This window comes from Ptiloglossa arizonensis, chromosome 13, assembly GCF_051014685.1.
Source record: "Ptiloglossa arizonensis isolate GNS036 chromosome 13, iyPtiAriz1_principal, whole genome shotgun sequence".
In the NCBI taxonomy this organism is placed as follows: Eukaryota; Metazoa; Arthropoda; class Insecta; order Hymenoptera; family Colletidae; genus Ptiloglossa; species Ptiloglossa arizonensis.
Window position 1 is genome coordinate 7,847,194 of NC_135060.1, and position 23,926 is coordinate 7,871,119.

General features: G+C 44.1%; 2 protein-coding genes across 4 annotated transcripts in view; one reads left to right on the forward strand and one right to left on the reverse strand.

The window, feature by feature from the left end:
- The window catches only part of Tj (Maf family bZIP transcription factor traffic jam), a 54,905-nt gene that overhangs the window by 13,617 nt on the left and 17,362 nt on the right, over window positions 1–23,926 (reverse strand). The window lies entirely within an intron of this gene.
- Window positions 1,290–11,210, forward strand: LOC143153933 (uncharacterized). 3 transcript variants are annotated; one of them, XM_076325591.1, is made up of 3 exons: window positions 1,290–2,485; window positions 2,562–2,790; window positions 10,678–11,210. In XM_076325591.1, exons 1-2 carry the CDS (start codon window positions 2,458–2,460, stop codon window positions 2,741–2,743), a joined length of 210 nt encoding a protein of 69 aa, XP_076181706.1. In that variant the 5' UTR covers window positions 1,290–2,457; the 3' UTR covers window positions 2,744–2,790; window positions 10,678–11,210. The 3 variants fall into 3 exon arrangements, with proteins under 3 accessions (XP_076181706.1, XP_076181704.1, XP_076181705.1); XM_076325589.1 differs by having other exon boundaries at window positions 1,290–2,790; XM_076325590.1 differs by lacking the exon at window positions 10,678–11,210 and adding an exon at window positions 3,096–3,137 and having other exon boundaries at window positions 1,290–2,790.

Below are 23,926 nucleotides of genomic sequence, written 5' to 3' on the forward strand. Positions count from 1 at the left end.
CACAGGGGGTGCTGGTAGAGCAGTATTAATTAACGCGACCCCAAAATCTCTTCTTAACCCCTGAACTCCCGTCTAAACGGCACTGTATCATGTTGATGCCCCGGTAAAAGGGGAACGAGGGGCTCGCTCGTGATTCTCGAACGAATACCCCATAAATATTATCTGTTCCTTCTTCGATATAAATATGGGCGTCTGGTATGCAACGATAGCCGATTAAAACGTTCTATTAAATCCGAGGAGGCTTCGACGACGAGGTCGTGCATATCTCCGAAGTATATTTCTTCTCGTTTGCATCACCTTCGTCAATTTCTTTTCATTCTTGCTACTTGTCTTCTATTTCCCCGTGAACACGGTGTTCGAACCGATTATTAGAAACAAAATAAAATTGTTGCATCCATTGGTGAAATAATCTTGTCTTAGTGGAACAAATTAGGTGTATGCTGGATCTAATTCATTGGATTCGCGCGCCTTAAATGGAGAGTTCATCGTCGATCACGGGTGACCGACATAATACGTAACACTTTGGAACTTTGTTTAAGTTAAAAGATACTTCTCTTTTCCAATACCTCTGTATACTATGTGGGATATTTATCAATCCATCGTGAGAAGTTACAATAACTCGAATTTCACGGTGAGACTGTCAACACGTTGTCATAGTGGTCACTGGTGACAGGCACTCTAAATTTAAAGGACTCGCAAATAATGAATCTTAATACTGATAAATTTTAAAATAATATTCTCGTCGTTGTTAATCTGTACTGTTGGAGCAAATGTCGAGGACATCCTTAAATACGAGAAACTGGCGTGGCAGTCAACGTGTTAATATTCCACCTCGTAAATATTCAGTTATTTAATTCCGTTGGTTTCGCTCATTTTGTACGGTTTTACGTGTCCAACACCCGTGCCACGAAGAGTCAATGCGTTGATTATCGTTCGTAACCAATGTGGTAGGGCTTCGTACCGGAATTCTACTTCATACTAAAATTCTACTCATTACGAAAATTATACTTCCCACTAGAATTCTATTCATTATGAGAATTTTACTTAGTACAAGGATTCTACTCATTATGAGAATTTTACTTAGTACAATAATTTCATCTCGTATGAGAATTCTGCTCAATACGAGAATTCCACTTAATACGAGAGTTCTACTCAATATGAGAGTTCTACTCAGTACGAGAAGTCTTCGCAATACGAGAATTTTACTCAATATGAGAATTCTACTCAATAAGAGTATTCTATTCAACATGAGAATTCCACTCAGTGTGAGAATCTCTGCTCAATACGAGAATTCTACTCAATACCAGAATTCTAGTCGATACGAGATTTCAATTCGATACGAGAATTCTGCTGAGTACGAGAATTCTACTCAATACCAGAATTCTACTCAATACGAAATTTCTATTCGATACGAGAATTCTGCTCAGTACGAGAATTCCACTCCATACCAGAATTCTACTTCGTACGAGAATTCTACTTGGTACAACTTATAGAAAACGTGTGCGGCGAGGGAAACACCGGTGCGACACACGGAAATATCCATACACACGCGTGTGTACGCGGCAGTACGTAGCGCGTACGATTTATGGCGGTCAGTTTATTGAAATGGCCGGCCCTGGTCTCTCGTCCACCCCGTGTTCAACCGAAAACGTTCTCTCGCCTTCCACGGTGTGTAAGCGCGGACATTTTGCACGCGCGTACGCGCGTACACACGCTTATAGACGCGGACTCCACGCATTTGTACGAGGTAACGCTCGCGCAACAGAGGGAACGAAGTTTCCTCGACTGTTGTCTCCTCGGTAAATCTTTAATATTCTATTTAATATCGACGGCCCCTGTACGGCTGGCGGGACATGGACGCCGCGCTGGATCCTATAAATCAAACGGGAGATATTGGCCGTTTTTTGCTGGCAACGAGAAGCGGGGATGCGGAGCGCGGAGACTTCGACCGCGGGCTCTATAATTGTTTTTACGGATTATAAATTTCCCTTTTTACAGCCAAACACCTCGCACCTCGCCTCGTCTCGCCTCGACGAATTCCATTTCCCTACCTGAGATTTTCTTTCCGATCCGACTACGAATCCATGAGGATCCCATTCGTCTTCCGAAGGAATTCCAAGCTTATTTTTCTCACCGAACGAAAGTTACGACAGGAGCGAAGATTCCCTGTACAGGAGAGAATTTTGGCAACGTAATTTACTTAGAGAGTTACGGAGTTTGATGTGAGCGGTACATGTATTCGTGCATGTTGCAACTAATGACACAGTTGGAAAAAACTGAGGACTACCGTTCAAAATTCAAGGTGACCCAATTTATAGTAAATAAATCCTCGAGGATCCAAGAAGCTACGCGAGCAAAGTGATGGCAGAAGAAACTCGAGCGAGCAGGTGATTTTCCAGTGTTCGACGAAATTAAAATTAAACACGACGTGACCTTTTCAGCGAATACGGATCCACTATGGTATCTCTTGATCTCGGAGCGTTAGGTACGGTCGTACCTCGCAAGTGTCTCTCGCTTTTATACGGCCACAGATTTTTTTACACCTCGAGCCCCTGTTCCAGCGTCTTTTCCTACGAGCGAGAGCCCCCTCTGCGGTCAAGTAATAAAATTGGACTGCGGGCAGTTTCGTCCAGCCGGGGCAAACGCCTTATTGCATGTAAAACATTTATGCCCGTGGATATTGGCGAACCTCTACGCGAGCCGCACTGGACTTTGCGTACATCTTTCGTCGCTTCTGGGATAACAATATCGTATGCAAATCAAGGATAGTCCGTGGCGGACTTTGTATCGGTGAGTTGATTTTCAAATTATAACCCGTTAAACCGATTTCATCGTTTATCGAAGAATTATTTTTTCGACAAAGAGAATTAACCAAATATCGCTCGTACAACGATTGATATTTCTCCGATACACGTCGAGAATAACGTACACAGTGTGTAAGAGCGTGTAAATTCGACGATGTCGCGAAACAAGTAGAATCGTTTGCGTAAACGCGGTATAAGCGGTCCAATTCTCGGGTTGGCGCGACATTAAGTGATCGCTCAAGGTCACCGAGGGAGCTATCCCCACCACTATCCTCTCGCGTAAACTTACAGACGCACGCGTATTCTTCCCTCGAATGGAGAACCGGACCCTTGAATGGTTATTCGAGTTTGATTCGGCTGTAAGTTTTTTAAGTTGGTTGTAGAGTTTCTTTTAGTCGCTTGCCTAATTTTTTTAATCTTATTCCGTATCTGCTGCGTAAACATTCCAATTGCCTTTGTTGTTCGTTTTCCTTGAATAATATACCCCCCCTACTCCCTTAAAGAATTAACATCCCTTATTTTGAAAAATCATCCGTTTTAAATGTAGAAACTAATCTCAATTCGAGATACGATTGAAGGAAGTAATCTTAAACAATTCTACTATTAATGATTATTGAATTACATTCATCAATTACAGTATTAATTATTGAAAATACCGTGGTACGTTTAATACAATTTAGAAAACAACGAGAAGCAAACAATGCGTGTGCACGTGTGTATTAACCAACACAACACGTGGTAGTAGTAGTAGTACTCTCTCACAAGTGTGTGGTTACCCATCCAAGTACTAACCGCGCCTACAGCAGCTTCACTTGGAGATCATTCACGTTTTTAACAAAGCTTCCCTCTAATTTCTTTAGTTTCATTTTTCTCCCCCGTGCTGGATAACGAGACACCTCCTCGCTTACACGGAATTATTATAACGAACAATTTACTATTAATAATTATCGAATTACATTCATCAATTACAGTATTAATTATTGAAAATACCGTGGGTACGTTTAATACAGTTTAGAAAACAACGAGAAGCAAACAAATGCCATGTGAACATATGTGTACCCCCCATCAACACAACGCATGGTACTCTCTCAGGTGTGTGGTTACCCATCTAAGTACTAACCGCGCCTACCGCAGCTTCACTTGTACGATCGTTCTCGTTTTTAACAAAGCTTCCCTTTAATTTCTTTAGTTTCACTTTTCTCCCCCGTGGCGGATAGCGAGACACCAGCTCGCGCCGAGGAATAATAAATTTCCACGGTCCACGGGTTCTCGCGCGCGCGTTCCACGGAATTATAATGAACGGTTTGACGGCACGGTCTCGTTGCCGCGAAACGTAACGCGGATCGTCAACGTGACGTTCAACAGTTGTCTCGCGTTTCCCGAAGCGCGACATTAATAACGCGTCGCGCGGGACGTGACAACCGGGTAGCAGGAGAGACCGGTCGGTTCGTGACGAGCGTATTAGCCTCGTTAAGGGTGGCCACGGTGTTTCTCTGATTTCTTCCTTTTCCACCGGTCGCGTCCCTCTCCTCGCGCACCACGGTCTACGCACCGTGACGTATTCGCGCGCGTGTCCCCCTCTGCGCCATCCATTTACGTGCACGCGTGAAACGTCATGCGTGCAATTGAATTTTTGTGTTGCAACATGCTAGACCTGTCGCGGTTATTCGACGATTTCAGCTGGTTCCCGGTACACGTTTAACGACGCACCGGTTCGTGTTCGTCGTAGAAATTCGGACGCGATTTTTCAACCGTCGATCGAAACTTCGACTCGAAACACATCACGGGGTAATAGGTGCGGGTCCCTGTGGGACGACAGTGTGTATCTGTGCGCGCGGGGTTGAGTTTCTTCGAGGATGCACAACGGAACGAATCGAGTTACCAAATGTTTGCGAAGATCGAGAAGAGTTTCACAGAGTGTACATAGAAAATTATTTTACAGGTAGATAGTTTATCGTTGCATTATATTTGGTACAAATGCATTGAAGTGATTCAAGAACGAGTGCGAAGATTACTGAAAGTATATTTTGTTTATACGAGTGTATACGTAATTAGGCAAGTATTACATATTTTGAGATAATACGAAGACCTTGTTCAAGTTTATTCAATTAGCATGAATTGTAGATAGGTAATTTTGTAGCCGAATGTTTAAATTGAAATTGACAATTTCAATTTCGATAGCTCTCTGGTGTACAATTGTGATAGAGACTATGCATATGTTTTAACGAGTAAATATCAAAAGATACGTTGCTTTTAAAACTAATTATACCTATGATACGTACAAGAAAAATTGTGCAACTTTTCACGAGTACTGACACACTTTATGATTCGATAACGTATGGGTATCTATGGGTGCAAGATGGTGGTCACGCGTATGCGTCCACCCCCCGAATACACCAGCGAATTTACACGGTTGAAAATTCGATTCACTTTACAGGCACCGTTCCCCATCCCCGAAAGCACGACGCAGTACACGCCTGGGGACCATTTAAATCCCCTTTACTGTCTATTTTAAACAATTCGCTGCCCTAGCAAACACCCCCTATCGGTGATAAATCACTAAAATTCGGTTGTATTTGGGAAACATTTTGAATCTAGTTCCGCCACGACTGGAGGCACCTTTGTTCCATTTTTAAGAATTGATTCCATCGAATTGAGAAATTATAAAACACCCACGTGCAAAAATTTAAGTACCTGTGTTCGTATATAAAAGAAATTTACGAATCGTCCCGTCGTAAGTTAAAATAAAAAAATCTGTTCGTCCACGATCGTTCTCTGTCCACCTTTCGTTCATTAATTTCTACAATTTCGACGTTTCCGTTATCGTTTAATTGTACCAATATTTTCGCAATAATGTTACTCCTGCCCGATAAAATACCGTACAAAATTTTCGTCGCGTAACAATCTACGCAAACATTGTTCCGTGTAATAATACCGCTTTGTGGTAACTTTGTACAAGCTGTTAGAAGAGTTCTCCGTGATATAGTTCTTTATTAAACGTCATCCGAGTATCGAAAAACCTACTTCGAATATATTTCCTAATGAACCGGGCATCATTTCATTGAACAAAATTGTAACCGTTGAACCACGGTTCCCAAAATCCATACTCCCGTCTCTCTCGTACGCTGTAAAATGTTATCGTTAATTAACGATCGCTCGAAACGATTCACGACCCCATTCCACAGTCACCTGCAAACTCTGGACAACGTCGTGTCCAAAGCTTCCGATCGATAACACGATTCAAGACTCCGTCAATCGGTTCCGTGTCCATTCGATATCGTTTCGACGACACCTCCTCCTCCTCTCCCTCCTCAATGAACACCCGGTGTAACACACACGAGAACGATCAACCGATCGAAAGCCCAGGTGTAAAATACGATCGAATAGTTGACCAAAGTTCAACTGTACACAATCACCTACTCAATGTGATCGAATGTGTCTCTATAACGAGGAAACCCGACTCCCTTTGTGTTCACAGGTGTTATAATTTCCAAATAGAAAAGTGTGGAACAATGGAATTGTTGAACACGAGATAAAAGTGTGGGACAATGGAATTGTCGAACACGAGAGAAAATTGTGGAACAATGGAATTGTCGAACACGAGAGAAAAGTGTGGAACAATGGAATTGTTGAACACGAGAGAAAAGTAAATGGATCATTTATTTAAACAGTAGAAGATAATACAGTCAGGTTAGGACACCAACCGAAAAATATCCAACTCTGTAACAACCCCCTCCCTAATGTCTCGACTACTCGAAGTAATCTCAGAAGTCGTAGACTGCATCGGTCCAAGTCGTTGTATTCCACCTAGAAAAGTTTTCGTATCGTTGTCATCCGTTCGACATTACACGGTAAAGCGCGCAAGAATGTAACGATTATAGCGTTCGACCTGGGGCGGGTGTCAAGTATGATCCAATTGTGGATGACCCTAGCCTACCTGGACGCCTCGCTATTGGCATAATAGAAGTAAGTAGCCCGCGGCTAGTATCCGATACTATCCGCAGTTGCGGCCACAACTGCGATGGGGCTTCGACGCCGCGACGCGGTACGCGGCGAATGTGGGTGTTGGGTCCACGTTCCCCTTCGTCCCGCGTTCACCGTTGTGCGGCTTCCCCGCTCGACTCAATCTGCGACTACTTAACCTTATTTACCCCAGCTGTAAATTCCTGAATCCGTCCGGAAGCAGGCGAGTGAGCGGACCGATTTTAAGGGCGCTCGCGACCACCTCGACGACGCACCGTTTGCTCGTGGAAGGATCCAGGCTGTGGAAACGGGGCCTAAGAGTATCAGTGAAGGGGGGTTTAGAAGGAGGGTATAGGTGTACGAGCAAGATGGAATGTATCGCGCGGGAACTCGGACCGGTCGCCCCGGACCACTAAATTTCTCTTTACGGCTCGAATCTGTGACATCATCGACACCCATAAAACGCTCGGGGGCGTTCTTCTTGTCCCGAACAACTTCCTCCTTGACGCGGTTCCCCGTTTTATCGAAACGTTTTGTCCTCCGCTAGGCTATATCGTGCCCCCTCTCCCCTGTTCCCCTTCGGTGTGCCACTTTGTCACGCGAACGACGATTCACGGTACGCCGCGACGGGAAACAAGATTAAAGTGTACCTTGACTCGGAGCGCGCTCGTAACGTTCCATCAAAACGCGGATAAAGAGCGCGGAGGAACGCGTACCGGGAGACACGGCGTGCCCGTGGCCCGCGGGGCTCGCGCGGGCATTATTTATCGGGGTGCAGATACTCGCCGGCCGCGGTGCTATTGCGAGTAATACGTAGATTCGAATATCGCGGGTGATATATAGCGGGCGGTTAATGGCGCGGGGTGACACGCCGGAAATTCGATTCTACGGGAATTCGAACACGAACCTAGGACGCGGGAATTTGGCGCGGAGTGAGTGAATCTTGTCCTTTTTTAGGAAATTAAAAAAGTTTGGGGGAAGACACTCCGGAGAGAGTCGAACCTTTTCAACGTTCGAAAAATCTAGGAATTCGCGGTTGAATTGATTTTAGATGAACGAAATGGATCTTGTATTTGGTTGTTCGGAATATCGTTTTCGGAATGTCGAATTTTGTTTTCCAAAATGGAGAATAAATCCAATTTCGTCGAATGAACGAAAGGTTCGATAATTTCTCGAGCGTGCGATGTACAACGCTGAGGAATTAGGAAAAGACGGAAAACGGTCAGTGGATGCCCTTTGGATCGGTGCCAGTGGTAGCAGAAGAGAAAACCAGCCTCCGTTTCCCTTTCGGTAGACTACGCTATTCGATACGTGCTATCTTTATGGCCGCTACATATGTATATGTAACTTATGTACAGGAAGATCCCTCGGCATACGAGGCCCCGATGCGTGCACGCGTGCTTACACACGGCCATCGGATCATTTCGATATTGAATCCCATTGATATATCCCGAACTACGAATTCGACCGTTATTATTCCACCTCGTCTAACCACGACTCCTCGTACATCCACTTCCTTGGCTTTCCTACCGGAGCGGCTCGTTCGTCTCGTGGACTCATAATTTCCTTCGCTTTGTTCCCTAATGCAAAATCTTCGGGGACTAACGATCCGTCAGAGGCTGGAAACCGAACGATTCTCTCGATTTTCGATCGAATTCTTTCCTTAATCCCCCGTCCCGTGATCCAGTACCCAATGGCGCGGACATTTTGAATCCTTCGTCCTCTTTACGATTGCCATCGATTACAAAATCATTCGACTTCTACTTATACTTGGCGAAGACGAAACCCCGATGCAAAATCTGTAGAATCAAGAACGAAGAGCCAAGAATCCAAACAAGAACCATCGGTTACGACACAACAAGCAAGGACGTCGTGATTCGTGCACATTCGTCGGATCTCGAAACTCGTGTGCACAGAACATTGACTGCGCGAGGTTTACGAGCCCGGTAGAACGAACCTGATTGATATTGTCCGACTATGAGTCGGACTTTCTACTACGCAGTCCCTGGACTAAGTGGAGAAACAATCCCCTTTAACTCGTGAATCTAACTCGTACCAATATCACTCTTACGCGCGTTTCGGGAGACTATGATCGGACATTTTACCTCAGATTTGCGTCGTTACATTTTTCGATTATTTTTTTTTGCAGAGTAATTTTTTAAATATTATATAAATATACTACAATCTTTCGTCTCGAATTGTGGAACGAAAGGGTTACGAAAAATTGTTTACGTTCTCTCCGATTCTTTCACGTTCACAAGATGCACGGGAAACCTACCAAACACCGATTTTCCAATTCCGTGACTCTGATTGACACTGATAATTTTTCTTTATCGAGAAATCGTACATTTTTACACTGTGTTACAGTGCGCTTACGATGAATCGATTTCTTCTTGACAAGAGGATTAACGCGTGGGTGTCGTAAGTATCTGGCTGCGACTTTCAGTATTAATTTGAGCGCGAATGACTATCGAAATATGAAACACGGGACGAAGTGAGAGTATCATACGGGGTTACGATTCTCGCGATACTTGTTTAAATCTCGTCTACGTAGGATCAATCGAGGTACAGGTGAGTGGGTTTAACACTTGTCTCTGTGAAAATCGGCACAGATCTTGGTGAGAATATCTTACGGGGTACAGGTGCGTCGGTTTAACACTTGCCTCTGTAAAGATCGGCAGAGATTCCGGTCGTCGAACGTCGTAGAATCGCGTCTTGTCGTTTTTATGCTAATGAAAAGCGTTCCTGGCCGCTGGAATCGGCAGTTCGTAGATCGCAGCCGGCACCGACCGATCCTTTGCTACCCCTTGGAGCGTCCCACTACCACTTTCTTTCCCCCGTCGCGTTCGGTGTGTCCTTCGAGGGGGTGGTCGGTGCGGCGATCGCGCAATAATACTAAAAAGATAAAACCTTGGGGGGGTTGGAGGTTGGAGGGAGGTGGAAAGGGGCTACAGGGGGTGTCCACCCTTCGAGGAACACGGTCGGCTATTGCTTCGAGGCTAGGTGGCCCATAAGCTACCGACCTTACGTAGATGGACAGTAGGGGCCAGCTCACCTCTCTTTCTCTCTCTTTCTCACCTCTATTTTTCTCTCTCTCACCTCTCTCTTTTTATCTCTCTCACCTCTCTCTTTTTCTCTCCCTCATTTCTATCTTTTTTTCTCTCTCTCACCTTTCTACTTTTTTCTCTCTCTCACCTCTATCTTTTTTTCTCTCTCACCTCTTTCTTTTTCTCTCTCCCTCACTTTTCTTTTCCTCTCTCCTTCACTTTTCTTTTTCTCTCTCCCTCACTTTTCTTTTCCTCTTTCCTTCACTCTTCTTTTTCTCTCTCTTACCTCTCTCTTCTTCCCTCTCCTTCACTTTTCTTTTCCTCTTTCCTTACCTCTCTCTTTTTCTCTCTTAACTCTCTCTTCTTCTCTCTCCTTCACTTTTCTTTTTCTCTCTCCCTCACTTTTCTTTTCCTCTCTCCTTCACTTTCCTTTCTCTCTTTCCTTACCTCTCTCTTCTTCCCTCTCCTTCACTTTTCTTTCCCTCTTTCCTCACCTCTCTCTTTTCCTCTCTTCCACATCTCTATTTCTCTCACACTTTCCTTTTTCTCTCCCTCTCTTTCACATTTCTTTTCCTCCCTCTCTCTTTCTCCCTCCACCACCTTATCTCTCTCTCCATCGCACGTTTCCTCTCCTTTCCCGACCACGTATGCTCTCACGCGCGCAGATTTCGTACACGAACACGCGAACGTTCACAATGGCCCAAGTACGACCACCACCCCCTCCGAGCGGGGTTTGTGTGCTGCGCTAATAATGGGCGGGTGAGCCGATCAGCCAGTTGACCGTGACTAGATAAAAAATACTGCCTGACAGCCGACCTAACCCCCACCCCCACCCCATCTCTCTCTTTCTTTTTTTTTTTCAGCCTGGTCGACCCTCGAATCGCTACGGACACGCACACGCAACGGGAGCAAAGGCGAGCAACAAACTACTCCTCGGACCGCGTTGTCATGCTAATCGAGTGCAAGTCCACGGGACAGAGGATGGCCTCTGTAGGGTAGTTTACGCGAAATCGTTGGAAGAAGCTTGCGGGGTTCTCCTCGTAAATTTCGTGCGCCGATCGTGGGGGTTCGGTATCAATGTCGACGCGCGTGTAACGTTTCTTCTCTACGCGGCCTCCGCTTGTTCTTTTTTTTTGCTTTCATCTTCGAGCCGATTTCGAACCAAGGAACTTCGAGTTAATACGCATGCACGCAACGACGATATTCAGTCATCACGTACTTCGTTAACTCTTAACGAGTACGAACACTGGACAGCGGAGTGATCGGTAATCCTTGGGGTTAAAATACGGCGAGGCACTTTTAAAGAAACAGTTGGGTTCACTTTTGTGAGAAATTACTGGATAATTATTTCGGTCTTTGAGTAAAAGTTTGATGTGTTTTTAATGTTTTTTTTAAGTTCCTGAAATGCTATATCAAACCGTTTAGTGGAACTTGATCGTGTAAGTTTTTCGTGAAACGATATCGTCGTTTGGCAAGTGTAATTTTCACTATTTTGTAAGTTTACCCTGTGGAATAGTTTTCATAGTTTCGTAAATGAATTTAATACAAAGTATTTTAATTTTCTTCGCAACAATTGCACGCGCAGATTTAATTTCCTACTTTGCACACAAATACGGTTTAATCGAGGATTTCATTTCCCTTCAAATTATTCGATTTGTTCTTTAATTTTCTATTTCGTATGGAACTATTTCGCACAACGAAACTCTATGATCGAAAGTTTAAACAAATATCGTGAATGTTCCCGTACAATATATCGAGCTTCTTTTCCTGTGATTTTCTTAATTTCTAAAATGTAAACATTTTTCGATCAAAAATATACCGAACTCCTCGCGTATAAAACTCAACGTTTTATACCGTTCTCGAAATCCTGATTAATCGATCGTCTGTATCGACAGTCGTAAGGTACCGCCAATAAATGGGCTAGCACTGGCTGCTAGCTCGCGCCAAAGTTGTGTAGGACTTGACTTATGAATTCTCCTGGAGGATGGACGATGGGCAGCCGCCTAGCTATATAATAAAATAAACTGTCAGCAGCAGCTCGCATAAAAATGCTAAAGAGGCTCGCGAGTCCATATTGTCCCTGCGTGTGCCGTGCAGATGTTCCACAGCTTGCGCGGTTCCGACTTCGCTTCCCTGTATAAATTTTTGCAATTATCGCCTGGCAAATGGATAATTATTTTTCTAAAAAAAAAACAACACAAAACACACTTCGTCGAAACGATTCAAGCCCCAATTTACCAACATTTCACAAGGATAGTGTACCGAAACATTTTGAAAAAAAATCGATCAAGATTTTTCCATTAAAGTCGACCGGTTAATTCCCCGGTTCGGCTCGTTATTTACTCCCGTGGGAGCGCGGATGCGTGACGGCCACTTCGCGTCTATCACGTTGATGAATGCACGGGAGATAGATTCGTATCTTTCTCTTCTCGTTCCTCTAAATCATTGCCGAGACATTTAACCCTCGGTCGGTTCCAAACGCGGGTGAAACCGAGCAGTCGGGCCCGTGCACGAAATACCCCGCGAACCCATTCTATTCTCCTTGGTGATCCCGAAATTACGTAACACGAGAGAAAAAAAAAATAACCCTCTCTCTTTCTCTACATATATAATAGGTTGCTCGATAAGTTTCGTCGTGAGATGAGAAACGGAGCTATCAGTTTCGTCGTTTCATTTTTCCAAAGAAGATACTACTGTTCGATGAACATGTGTGAAGTTTACCGTTGTTCAAAGTCGAAGCGTCATAGTATTCTTCTACAATGAAAGAAACGACAAAACTTATCGAGTTTTACATATAATTGTATGTTTTACAATACATTCTTCTACAATTGGTCTTCTCGTTGTACAATAATGAAGTTAACCTACTGACATTGTACTGGAAAAATGTAACATGATAGACGAAGTAAAGTCCCCTTAAAATTTCTAAGTTACACATAATTTAGAAAAAAAATGCTCGAGAAATAAATTTAACAAAACAATTTCCAATTTGAATAATACCTTCAATAACAATATTATTACTTTCGTAATATTAGTCACATCCCACTGTACAATCAATAGTACTACTGTTCAATGAACACGTGCAAAGTTTCGCACAGATCCATAGACTCGTTCGTACATGTACAATCTCTCGAAGTTAAAGCGTCACAGTACATATTTCTTCCCAACGTAAAAACGAAACAAAACCTCTCGTACAACCCAGTCTCCGATTTTCGTCTAGAAAAACCCGCCACGATTTCGATAAAAATTTCACACACCTCTACGACCCCCGTCGCGCGACATGGCCGCGGGTTTTACGCCGACGAGATACGTATAACTTTCAAGCAACCACTCAGCAAGTCTAGCGAGTCTCGGACCTAGGAATGGTCTACGAGGCGTCCAACACGTGCCACCGAGATAAACCTGGAAACGTTTCGTGTCCCCCGGGCGGGTTTTCGTAACCGTCGCGGTGTGTTTACACACACCGCGTGCAGCTTTACGACAGCGCGCGCATACCTGCAAAAAGACGGTCATACGGAGCGAGTTCGACGCGAACAACCACCCTCGAGGGCTCACCACGGTGGTGAGCGCGAGACTTACCTTCACCGCGGAAGGGGTTGCGCTGTCTCTCTCCCCGCCGGTACAATGATAATAATAACTGGCCATTGGGGGTGTGCGAGGGTCGAAGGTTGTATCGCGAGTAGGCGGGGCCAGCGACGGTGCCGGCAAGCGCCTCGATTCCAACGAGGAGTACGAGGCCGACCCTACAACTGGATAGGTATTCCCCCGTGCCATGGGAACCTCATGGAGAGCGACGGCGCGAGAACTGCTACCCCCTGGTCACCACCCCCACCGACCACCCTCTCGTTTCACCGAGCAACGTGTTCGGGCGCCTCTTCGCGAGAATATGGTCCTCCCACGTTTGAAATTCGGTCATTCGAGACTGGAATTACGTTCCGATCCCCTCCGCGAAAACGGGGGGTGAAGGTGGGGGCTTGGGATCGAAAGGAGTGGCGGCGGAACGACACTGTTTCTAATCTGGTGTCGTTAAGAGAGCCTCGTAAGTTCGAACACGAGTGGAAAGATACTTTGCTGTTATAGCCGGACCGTTTTACGTGTCAAAATAGGGCAATCTTGGGCGATTCGTTCGTCGAAGTTTCTGGAAACGTGTTTCTTAGAGGACGAATGTTTGCATTGTGGTTATCGTAGGATGGAGGAGACTTGGGTACTGTCTATGGGGATAATTGAAAATGTAATGTGTGTGTGTGTGTGGGTATGAGTGTTTGGGACAGAGAGAACGGTAGAGAACGGATGTTTATACTTTATAGTAAGATGTTGGTCTCGAGAGTGTGTATGGATAAATTACTCGACTGGATTAAACTTACGCTGTAACCAATCGTTACAACTTTTCTCGTATGCGAGAGCGTCCCCCATCAAATAGATTTTTACAATTAGAAATACAGAAACACTCCCTTTATCAAGATAATTACTTCCAAAATTATCGAGACTTAGAACTATAATTGTCTAATAATTGCAATAAACTCGAAAAACACCTTTCAACCGATACTTGTACAACAATTTCCAACGAAGAAAATATTTCCTTGCAAGTACGTTCAATTAGAAGTTTTCTTCGTTGTTTCGATCTCCATCGAAAGAAAACTCGAATGTTCGTTGAAAAACTCGCCTTAGTAAAAAGTACACGTTCGATTGTTGCTAAATAACCGATGGTTGAACGTATCGCGAGGGTGACAGCTAACGAGATCATCTAACGGATCGTGTGCGTCTCCGCGGGGTGGCTTGAAACCGTTAACGACATCACTCGTCAATCACGTTGATGACTAGTGATCGATGCGCAAGGAGGTAAAGAAGAACGAAGGAGTTGCACGGCGTAATGCCGTAAAACACGATCAAATCTGTCTTTAGCGGAACGCACCGCGCCGCGGCGCTCGGCGTCGCGCAGCGTCGGTCCTCCCTGGCTGTGACTCGCATGAACGACCGTGAATCGAATCGTCGTCTGCCACGACGATAAAAGTAATTCCATTTGACCAAACGGGGAAGAACTTTCGCATCGCATCCCGGCGAGTCTGTGACTCGAAGTTCGAACGGGCTCAAGGGTTGAAAACCAATGCTCGGAAAACTTTTTCGAGAATTTTTTCTTCTTCTTTTCTTACGGCCGCCTTTCCGGTGAAAATTTAATTAATCGAGGAGAAACATTTTCTTGGATCTTTTGTACATTTACTTGGATCTTTCGTGTACGTTTGTTCCTCGGTGAGTGGTGTTTATATCGGATTTTATTTCGAATCGAGTTCTTGGTGGATGCAGTTCTTTATTCTAGGGAGGCTTTGAAAACTATGGCAAGTCATGATTGGCACTGATATTTAAATACTATGGATATTATCGTAATATTACTTGGTGTAATATTACGATAATTATGTATAGAGTACTTCGAAGGTCGAAGATTGTTCCCCAACAAACGTTGTTTATATAGAATTTTATTTTGAATCGAATTCTTACTGGTTGCAGTTCTTTATTTTAAGGATGATTTGAAAACTATAGCAAGTTATGATTGGCACTGATATTTACTATAGATATTATCGTAATATTAATATAGTTAGTGTAATAGAGTGCTTTTACAATAGTACGAGTTGGGTAAATCGAAATTCAAACAAGACAAATTCTTATTTTTGCCACTTACACGTTTAAACATAACAAAAATTAATCTTAACTTCCAACGAATCTTCGCATACTCGATTCCGTATAACACGAAGGATAGATTCCGAGTTGGACATATCCATAAAATATCTTCCTCTCTACTCTAAACTGATCCTTTATTTTCCAAAATGAAACATCTTCTTCGATCGTAACGTGAAAGTTACCACATCTTATTGCACCCCATTATACAAGTATCAAAGCAATTTTTCACTTACACTAAAACACGTTCCGAGCTTGCGGATATTTTCGTGAATATTTTCAGCCATCGCACCAACTCTAATCCTAGATTCTTATTTTCCAAAATAAGTTTTCGACAACGTGACCTTCGTACCAATTGCCAAATTGTTTCTACAATTTTCAGGTTTCATCGCGTTACAAGTATCCTGCGGTACCTCGCGATCGGAAGGAACATCCAAAACTTTGTCCCTCCGAAATTTTCTAATTTCTCGAGACGTATCGGTTGACTTTCAACAGGGGCGTCATCAACGTCACCCCGAGCAATCGAAGGCACGTCCCCCTCTTTCTGGTTGCCGCGACCAGCGTCGCCTTGGTGCGCCTCTTAACAGGAACGGGGAAAAACGAGTGCTGGCACCCCGTGGCTGTTTGACTTAATTTTACGAGGGGTCGCTTGGGACATCAAGGGCGGTACAGTTACCCCCTCCGTTCGTCTGTGACGGCAGTTGGTCGGGGGATGGAATCCACGTCGGAGGCTTAGCGGATAAAAATTATCCGTTTAAAGTCGAGAAGCGCTATAAAAGTGTAGTTAAGCTAGCGCCTCGGAAACGGGCCACCTATTACCACCTACCGTGCCCCTCATTTACCAACCGCGCTGTAATAACTATAATTGGTAAATAGCCCAGGGATTCCGGGTGGGTGGGGGTCCTTGGAGCTTCGTGGAATTAAACGAAAGATCTCCAACGGAGAACCTTCTCGTATCGTTGCCAGCTCGCTCGCGCGATTACCTCCACCTACTTTGCAACTATTTTTCGGATTTTAAGGATAAAAGAAAGGTGTCCTTAAATCACGTGGAATTTTCTATATTTAACCCGAGTCACCGCGTGCCTTCTATCCGCGATTAAAGTATCTCGAATCGAACGAAACGCGTGTCATTCTCGTCCCGTTTCCAGAAACCTCGAAACATCGACAAGTTGCTCCGAAAGAGGACTAGATACCGGGGCGACATCACTCGACCGTTCTTTCGACTCTGGTGCATTCTTCGCGTCTTTTCTCGCGTCCTGATGCAATTGGTTGCTCGATAAGTTTTGTCGTTCGATGAGAAACGAAGCTATCATGTTCGTCGTTTCATTTTTTTAGAGATGGTACTACTGTTCGATGAACATGTATGAAGTTTTACATAGATCCCACGACTTGTTCGTATATTTACAGTTGTTCGAAGTCGAAACGTCGTAGTACTTTCTTACAATGGAAGAAACGACAAAACTTATCGAAAAATGTAATATAATAGACGAAGTACCCTTCAAATTTATAATTTGTACATCATTTTTGAAAAGAAATGTTCCAGAAATGAATTGAACGAAAAAATTTCCAATTTGTATACCTCCAACAATGATATTATTACTTTCGGAATATTATCGTCCACTGCACGATGGCCGGGTTGAAAAAAGCGAGTTCCATTGGATATTTCTCTCAACCGAAAGCTTCGAGGGTTCGATCGAACGGAAGGACCCTTTAAGGTCAAGGGATCCGCGTGGAAACACCGAACGAGTTGCGGGAATACCCGGACGAAGAGCGAACGAATTCGTAAGCGGCGGTGTTGGAATTGAAAGAAATTTGGAAAAGGAAAGATGAATGGCGAACGGGAAGAAAAATGCGACGGAACTTTTTGACTCCCGCGGTCAGAGGTCGCATCGTTCCGCACCGAGGGAAAACGAGCAAGGAAAACCACGTATACGGTGCCACGCGTCCGCGTGTGTGTCCCCGTGTGCGTGGAAAAAAACACCTAATATTTATGGGCCAGCTGATCGGTCTCTGGTCTCCACTCGCAGATCGGATCTCACTAAATCACCGTTCGTATACGCCTAGGAAGGAACTAGTCGTCCCCTCGTCCCCTTTACGGGCGGAAGACGGCCGTAAGGTCCGGCGTATGTTTCACGCAAGGACGAAGGACGCGGAATAAAAGGAAAAAAAAAATATCGATCGAAGGAGAAGCGAACGGATATCTCTGACCGTTTGTTCGATTCCACGGAGACAATACAATGCAGAAGCGTGTTTCACGCCGGAGCGGGAAGAGAGGAGAGAGGAGAACGTTCCTCTTTTGTGATGTGTGGTCTATTACGTTGATTGCCCATGATTCGGTTCCGCGCGATTCTGAACCGTAACGTCGACCAACGAATCGCTCCGAGAATATGAAAACCGCCCGAACATTGTCCATCGATGACACGACTCGAATACGATTGAACAAGTATGAGCGTTTACTCGTTGCGATAACTCTATCTACCGGGAGTGACCAAGCGTGGGTCCGTACGGACCCGTAACTTAACCTCGTCGCGCAAACATTTAAAACACGCGTTATTTTATCGTACTTCCCTTCATTTTTAAGGGAAACTGTATTAACTATAATTGTGCAATGCAAAAGTATCTCTGGGTCCTTATATACCCAGAAAAAGAGTTACAAGTAGTGAAAGTATTCAGTGACGAGTGTTCGACAAGTATGTTGTCACTTTCTCATCGTGTACCGCATTCTTCGTATCTTCGATTTCGACGTAACGCGATATCACCGTTACGAATTACAACGTAAAGAGATTTCAACGATCATCAAAGAGGACGCGTTTAACGGTGACAGATCGTTCTTTAAACGAGGTATTAACACCCAAAGACGCAAAACACGTAAAGTATTCACGAGCGTGGCTCGCGATTGTGTACGCGGTCATCCGGTAGAAGGGGGAAGGGTGGTTTGATCTGATTAGCGAGTATCGATTCTGTTTGACGACCCAACTGTCCGACTGGGTCAGGGTGGCCTTCTTCAGGGTCATTACACTACCTCTATTAACGCAACGTCGCGTCTTCTGCAAATATCGTGGCGCGATATATTTAAAAAGAAAAGAAATCTCCAGGTTGCAGCACTCGATGCTTGGTTGCATCACCAGAGATTCTGTCAGAGCTCTGTCACTGAAAGTTGCAACTTTCTTCTAGCAATTATTTTCCAAAAGTTGAATCATCGTAGATTCCATCAGGTTTGTGTCATTGAAACTACACCGTTCTAGCAATGATTTTCCAAAACTCGTCAATATCCTTACCTTCTATTTCGATGTCTAATCTGGTTTACATCGTCTCGTTCGTTTAATAATCGAGAGTTAATACCATCCTCTTCTTACTCTACGCTGTAATAGGTGCAGGACGAGTTGAAAGTTCTGGTAAAAAATTCCAGATGCATTCCACGACTGGACTCTAAAAGAGACTCTACAAATATGGAAAAACCATTAATTTTTTTTTTCAATTACATTCACGGTTTCGTTGGAACGTTACTTCGAAACAAAGTGTTCGAAGTGACCTCCATCGGCAAGCCACACATGCGTTCACTTTGGTTACTTGGAGATCTGATAAACTGATATTACGAGTAGGTATATCTGTACAGATTACGTGAAAGATGACCGGATAAAGTTGTCGACAAGGTTCCTTTGCATTCGTTCCACCTTTCACGTGTATTTCGAAACTTTGTAATTCGTACTGCAGCTTCGAACAATCGTGAAACAAATGGCTGGAGCTGTAGAAGACTGCTGCAAATTTTACCTCAAGACTTTCTAGTCAATCTGTTGGATCACAGCTTAGACGCAACTCGTTACTACTCAAAATCGTACTTACAGTTGCTACTACTCAGTTACTCGACGCTTGTTCAACGTTTGTCGTCAATCTTCGAGCAATTCTTCCTTACTGTAAGAACTAGTCCCAAAATATATTACACTATTCAGTTACTCGACACTTGTTCAACATCTGTCGTCAATCTTCGAGCAATTATTCATTACCGCAATAACTGGTCCCAAAATCTATTACACTACTCTAAGTTCCTCGTAGAAGGATTTCGACAGCTCATCGACCATTCTCGCGAAGAATTCCAAGGAAAAGACCAGGAGACACGGTCGACGAACCTAGTACGTCGAAAGATGTCGGAAACGTTGAAACGCGATGGAGACGAGTCGAGGATGTCCAGAAGAAGTTGATGCAGGAACGTTGGCTGTAACTTTGGTAGTATTCGACACGACCATTCAACATGGATCCTCGATCGAGCGTTCGAAAGACTGGGTCAAGGTGGCCGTCTTCGTGATCTCCTTAGTTCCGCGTCCCACTGCAGGTTTCGTTCATTCGTTTATTCGGTGAATATGGATCGCGCGTGTACGTGTACGTGCACGTGTGCGTGTACACACGCGTTTCCCTCCTCCCCCCCCTGCCGGGCCACCACCCCAACACCACGTCGGTGTTCACGTGTGTATACGCGGTTATACGTGGCTACGGATATAACCTATGTGCCGCGTCATCAACCACCGCGAACCTACACCGTCATCAGAAGTGAAAGATGCTGGCGTCGCCAAATCTTCCCTTTCTCCACCTTCTGTACGCGGTGAGAGTAAACGTGACGTCACCGGCTTAAAGCTGCAAGACGAAATGAGAAGAACCGATTGATTTGTCCTTTTCATTTCGTTCACCTTGCTCCGCTCTTCCTGCTTCGAGTTACGATTTCGAGGATCGAGCTACGACCCACTCGGACACCGTACAACCTCGAGAACCACCATTGGAAAGAACATCGCGATCCTGCCGCGATCATTCCACGGATTATCCACACAATCGAGCGAACGCGACACTTTAGATCCTTTTGCGAGATTTCTTGTTTCGCGATAGGTCACACCGAAAGAGATATCGTATTTTTCTTTTCAATCGGCGCGACGAGGCGCGAGACTTTATCGAAGGTGAGATTGGAACAAATTCTACTCAAGGTCTGTTAACTTCTGTAAAACAACGAAAGATGTTCAATCTTCGACCGAGATGGATGCACGCATTGGTGTAACGGTGATCGTGTTTGATATTAAATGGTAAACAACATTTTTCGGAGACGTATTTTTTCAGACGAATGTATCAGTTTACTTGTGGAAGAAAGACCACGAGTAACAATTAACGTAAATTCTTTCTCTTAGGAATTAAAATGAGAGCGTGGTTTCAATTTTGCCAAGGAATCGGGTAAAATTACCGCAAAGTTTATTCCAGATTGAAGATTCTCTGGGTTAGGTTTATTTGGTAAATGTGTTTTTGCATTCGCTGAGAGAAAAGTAAATTGCAGTCCCAGTATTTGCAACAATGACTAATTTGTATTCACTTCTTACTCTTCGTCTGCTACTACGTGCTCGAGTTTACACATTGTAGTGTACGATCCGACTATGACATCAGACCACCTACACAGTAATGCAAACAAGAGACCGATCTTGGAAGTGGTATGCGTACGGTCCGCGATAATTACCAACTGTGATATCAGTCCCTAGAAGGGACTGCGATTAACGGCTGTAAACAAGGCGTAACAAAACAATTCGTGCCGAGAATCGTTTTAGTGGCGCACAGTTCACGGATCGTTCTATTAGCGTGTAGACGATGCGAATCGACGAAGTATTTCACAGAAGCTGATTGCATACACTGATTATCACCAACGATGTCTACGTTAACGTCGAATACCGTAGAATCGAATGTTCGATAACTTGTACATTTGTGCAAATCTATGAAAAAATTGTACAAGTGAATGATAATATTCCATAGACTATCTAAAAAGATCCGAAGTGGACTATCCAGTAGATTTCCAAGGACCTGAGAAGAAAATGTCCAAAGTAGTGTATCGAACCAAGGAAGAGCATTTCGAAATTTCGTATAGGTATCTACTTGTATAATGATCTAAAAGGATCTAAAACAGACTAGTAGATTTCCAAGGACCTGAGAACACAATTTTCAGAATAACGTTTACATTTACCGAATCATCAAAGAGTGTTTCAAAACTTCGTATAGGTCTAAGAGATCGTGCTCAATAGATGATCTAAGAGGACCTAAAATAGACTAGTAGATTTCCAAGGACCTGAACAAAATGTCCAAAGTAGTGTATCGAACCAAGAAAGAGCATTTCGAAATTTCGTATAGGTATCTACCTGTGTAATGATCTAAAAGGACCTAAAACAGACTATTAGATGTCTAAGAACTTGAGAACACAATCTTCAGAATAATATACGAAACATTTACCAAACCAACGAACAGTGCTTCGAAATTTCGTACAGATGGATAATCGTGTCTCGTGGATGGTCTGAAACTACCCAAAGCGAAGACCGTCCGAGCAGACGTCCAAGGACAAAATTACCCGAGAACAAAATGTCCAAAGTAACGTAAAAGAAAATATACCGCTTGAACCGAGACGATACTTCCAAGTCCAGAGATTCTCCGTGGAAATCGGAACGCGTGTACAACTACGCGGTCGTGGTAACCACTTGCCACTGTTTATCTACAATTTACTGACATACTAGATAGAAAAGGTAGGTGAACGCGATGGTGCACGTACAGGATACCGGCGTACGAAGAACATAGATCGAAGAGGCAGCGTCTACGTCACTCGGAAAGGGGGCGTCGCAGAGGAAAGCCGCACAAGGGGTGACGCCGGCAGATAGAGATAGGCCACGATGTCGGCGTGACTTGACAATAAAGCTCGTCTCACCTCTGGCTCGTTCCACAGCCTCCTTTTTGGTCCCTCTCACGGCTCGTCCTTCGCACACTGCAAACCCCCTTCCGTCCCCTTGTCCCCTGCTTCCACCGTCCCGCCACCCTCCGCACTCGGTCCATCCGCTTCATCCGATACCCTTAGCACCTATGAGGCTCGTTCGCCATTGACTACTTTAGCTATCGCTTGCCAACTGGCTGGGTGCTCGAGGGTTTATAACGCGTCCGCAAGAGTTATAAAGCGTGAAACTCGAGCCGTGAAACGAGCCTGCAGCGGCTCCAGGTCCTTATCTCGCTTCGAAACGATGCCAGATGCACGTGTAGACGTGTACGCTTGACACGCTCGACGTGGCCCCGGTGCAACTACCTTCGATGCAACTTCGAAGGAATTGCAACGCGATGCGCGACATTCCCGACACCCGGTGTACACGAAACCTTCGGGAATTTCACGCGAGACTGTTCCATCCCGAAACGAACCCGAAGATTTTCAGTTTCGATTGGTACGTTGCTTGGCCCGGAACCAATTTTTCAATCTTTTTAACTCTCTTTTTTTATACCCCGACAACGACGGTTTACGCGTAACGCGTTTAAGAGGGGAAAATAAGTTCTAGTCCGGGTAACATCAATCCCTCTAGAAGGATCTTTCGAGATGAACGACGGTTCGATATGAGCGATGAAGAACTAGGATAATTGTATGTTTGAGAATTTGATCTGAGAAGGGTTCTCCGTAGGACATTGATCGTAATCGATACGGATGATAATTGATTTAATAAATGAAAGTGAATTTATCAAGTTTACAGAGCAAGTTGGTTTCTATTCTAAGACCTTTGGTAAGACATTGGTCGTAATCGACATAGATGATAATAGATTTAATAAATGAAAGTGAATTTATCAAGTTTACAAAGCAAGGTAGTTTCTATTCTAATTTGAAATATGGAAAAACTATTGTATAATAATATATCTAAAAATTTGATTTAAAAGACAGACCTTTGGTAAGACATTGGTTGTAAACGACCTAGATAATAATAGATTTAATAAATGAAAGTGAATTTATCAAGTTTACAAAGCAAGGTAGTCTCTACTCTAATTTGAAACATGAAAAAATATTCTCCGGACATAGTATCGAGTGTAATAATATTTTTGCACAAGAAAAGGGCGAATGTAAATTTTCCAAGCTTTCTCTTCGAACTCTCGTAATTCGACGAGAGAACGATTCGAAAATTATCAGATGGTAGCGTATCGAGTTACCGTGTCGTTTAATTAAAATACGTACGAAACGGAGAAGCGATCGCGTCAATTTCTACCCTCGAGCGTCCTTCGTCGCAAGCTAAATGTATCATAGGCGTTATTACGTCTGTTTCGATGCTAACAACGAGGACAGACTACCCGGAATGAGACGAACCTGCTGGAAGTAGCGATCAGTCAATCTGTCAGTGTGACGAGCGACGTCTGTTCAGAGGGTCGCCGAGGGTCGAAGACAAGCCCATTGTCAAGCGACCCCTGCGGACAAGTTAGTTAAATCCTCGTTAGAACTTTATCCACCTTCTCGTTTGACAGCCGCTGAAAACGCGGGTGACTTTTCGCGCTTCTAAGCGTATAATCGCTACACCGATCGTTCTACGTATCGAAGCCAACACTGGTATTTGAACGCATGTACGAGCGACGAATACGCAAATTAAAGGACCGTAGACTGGTTCAATAGGACAATTAGTACAATAACACTGGTAT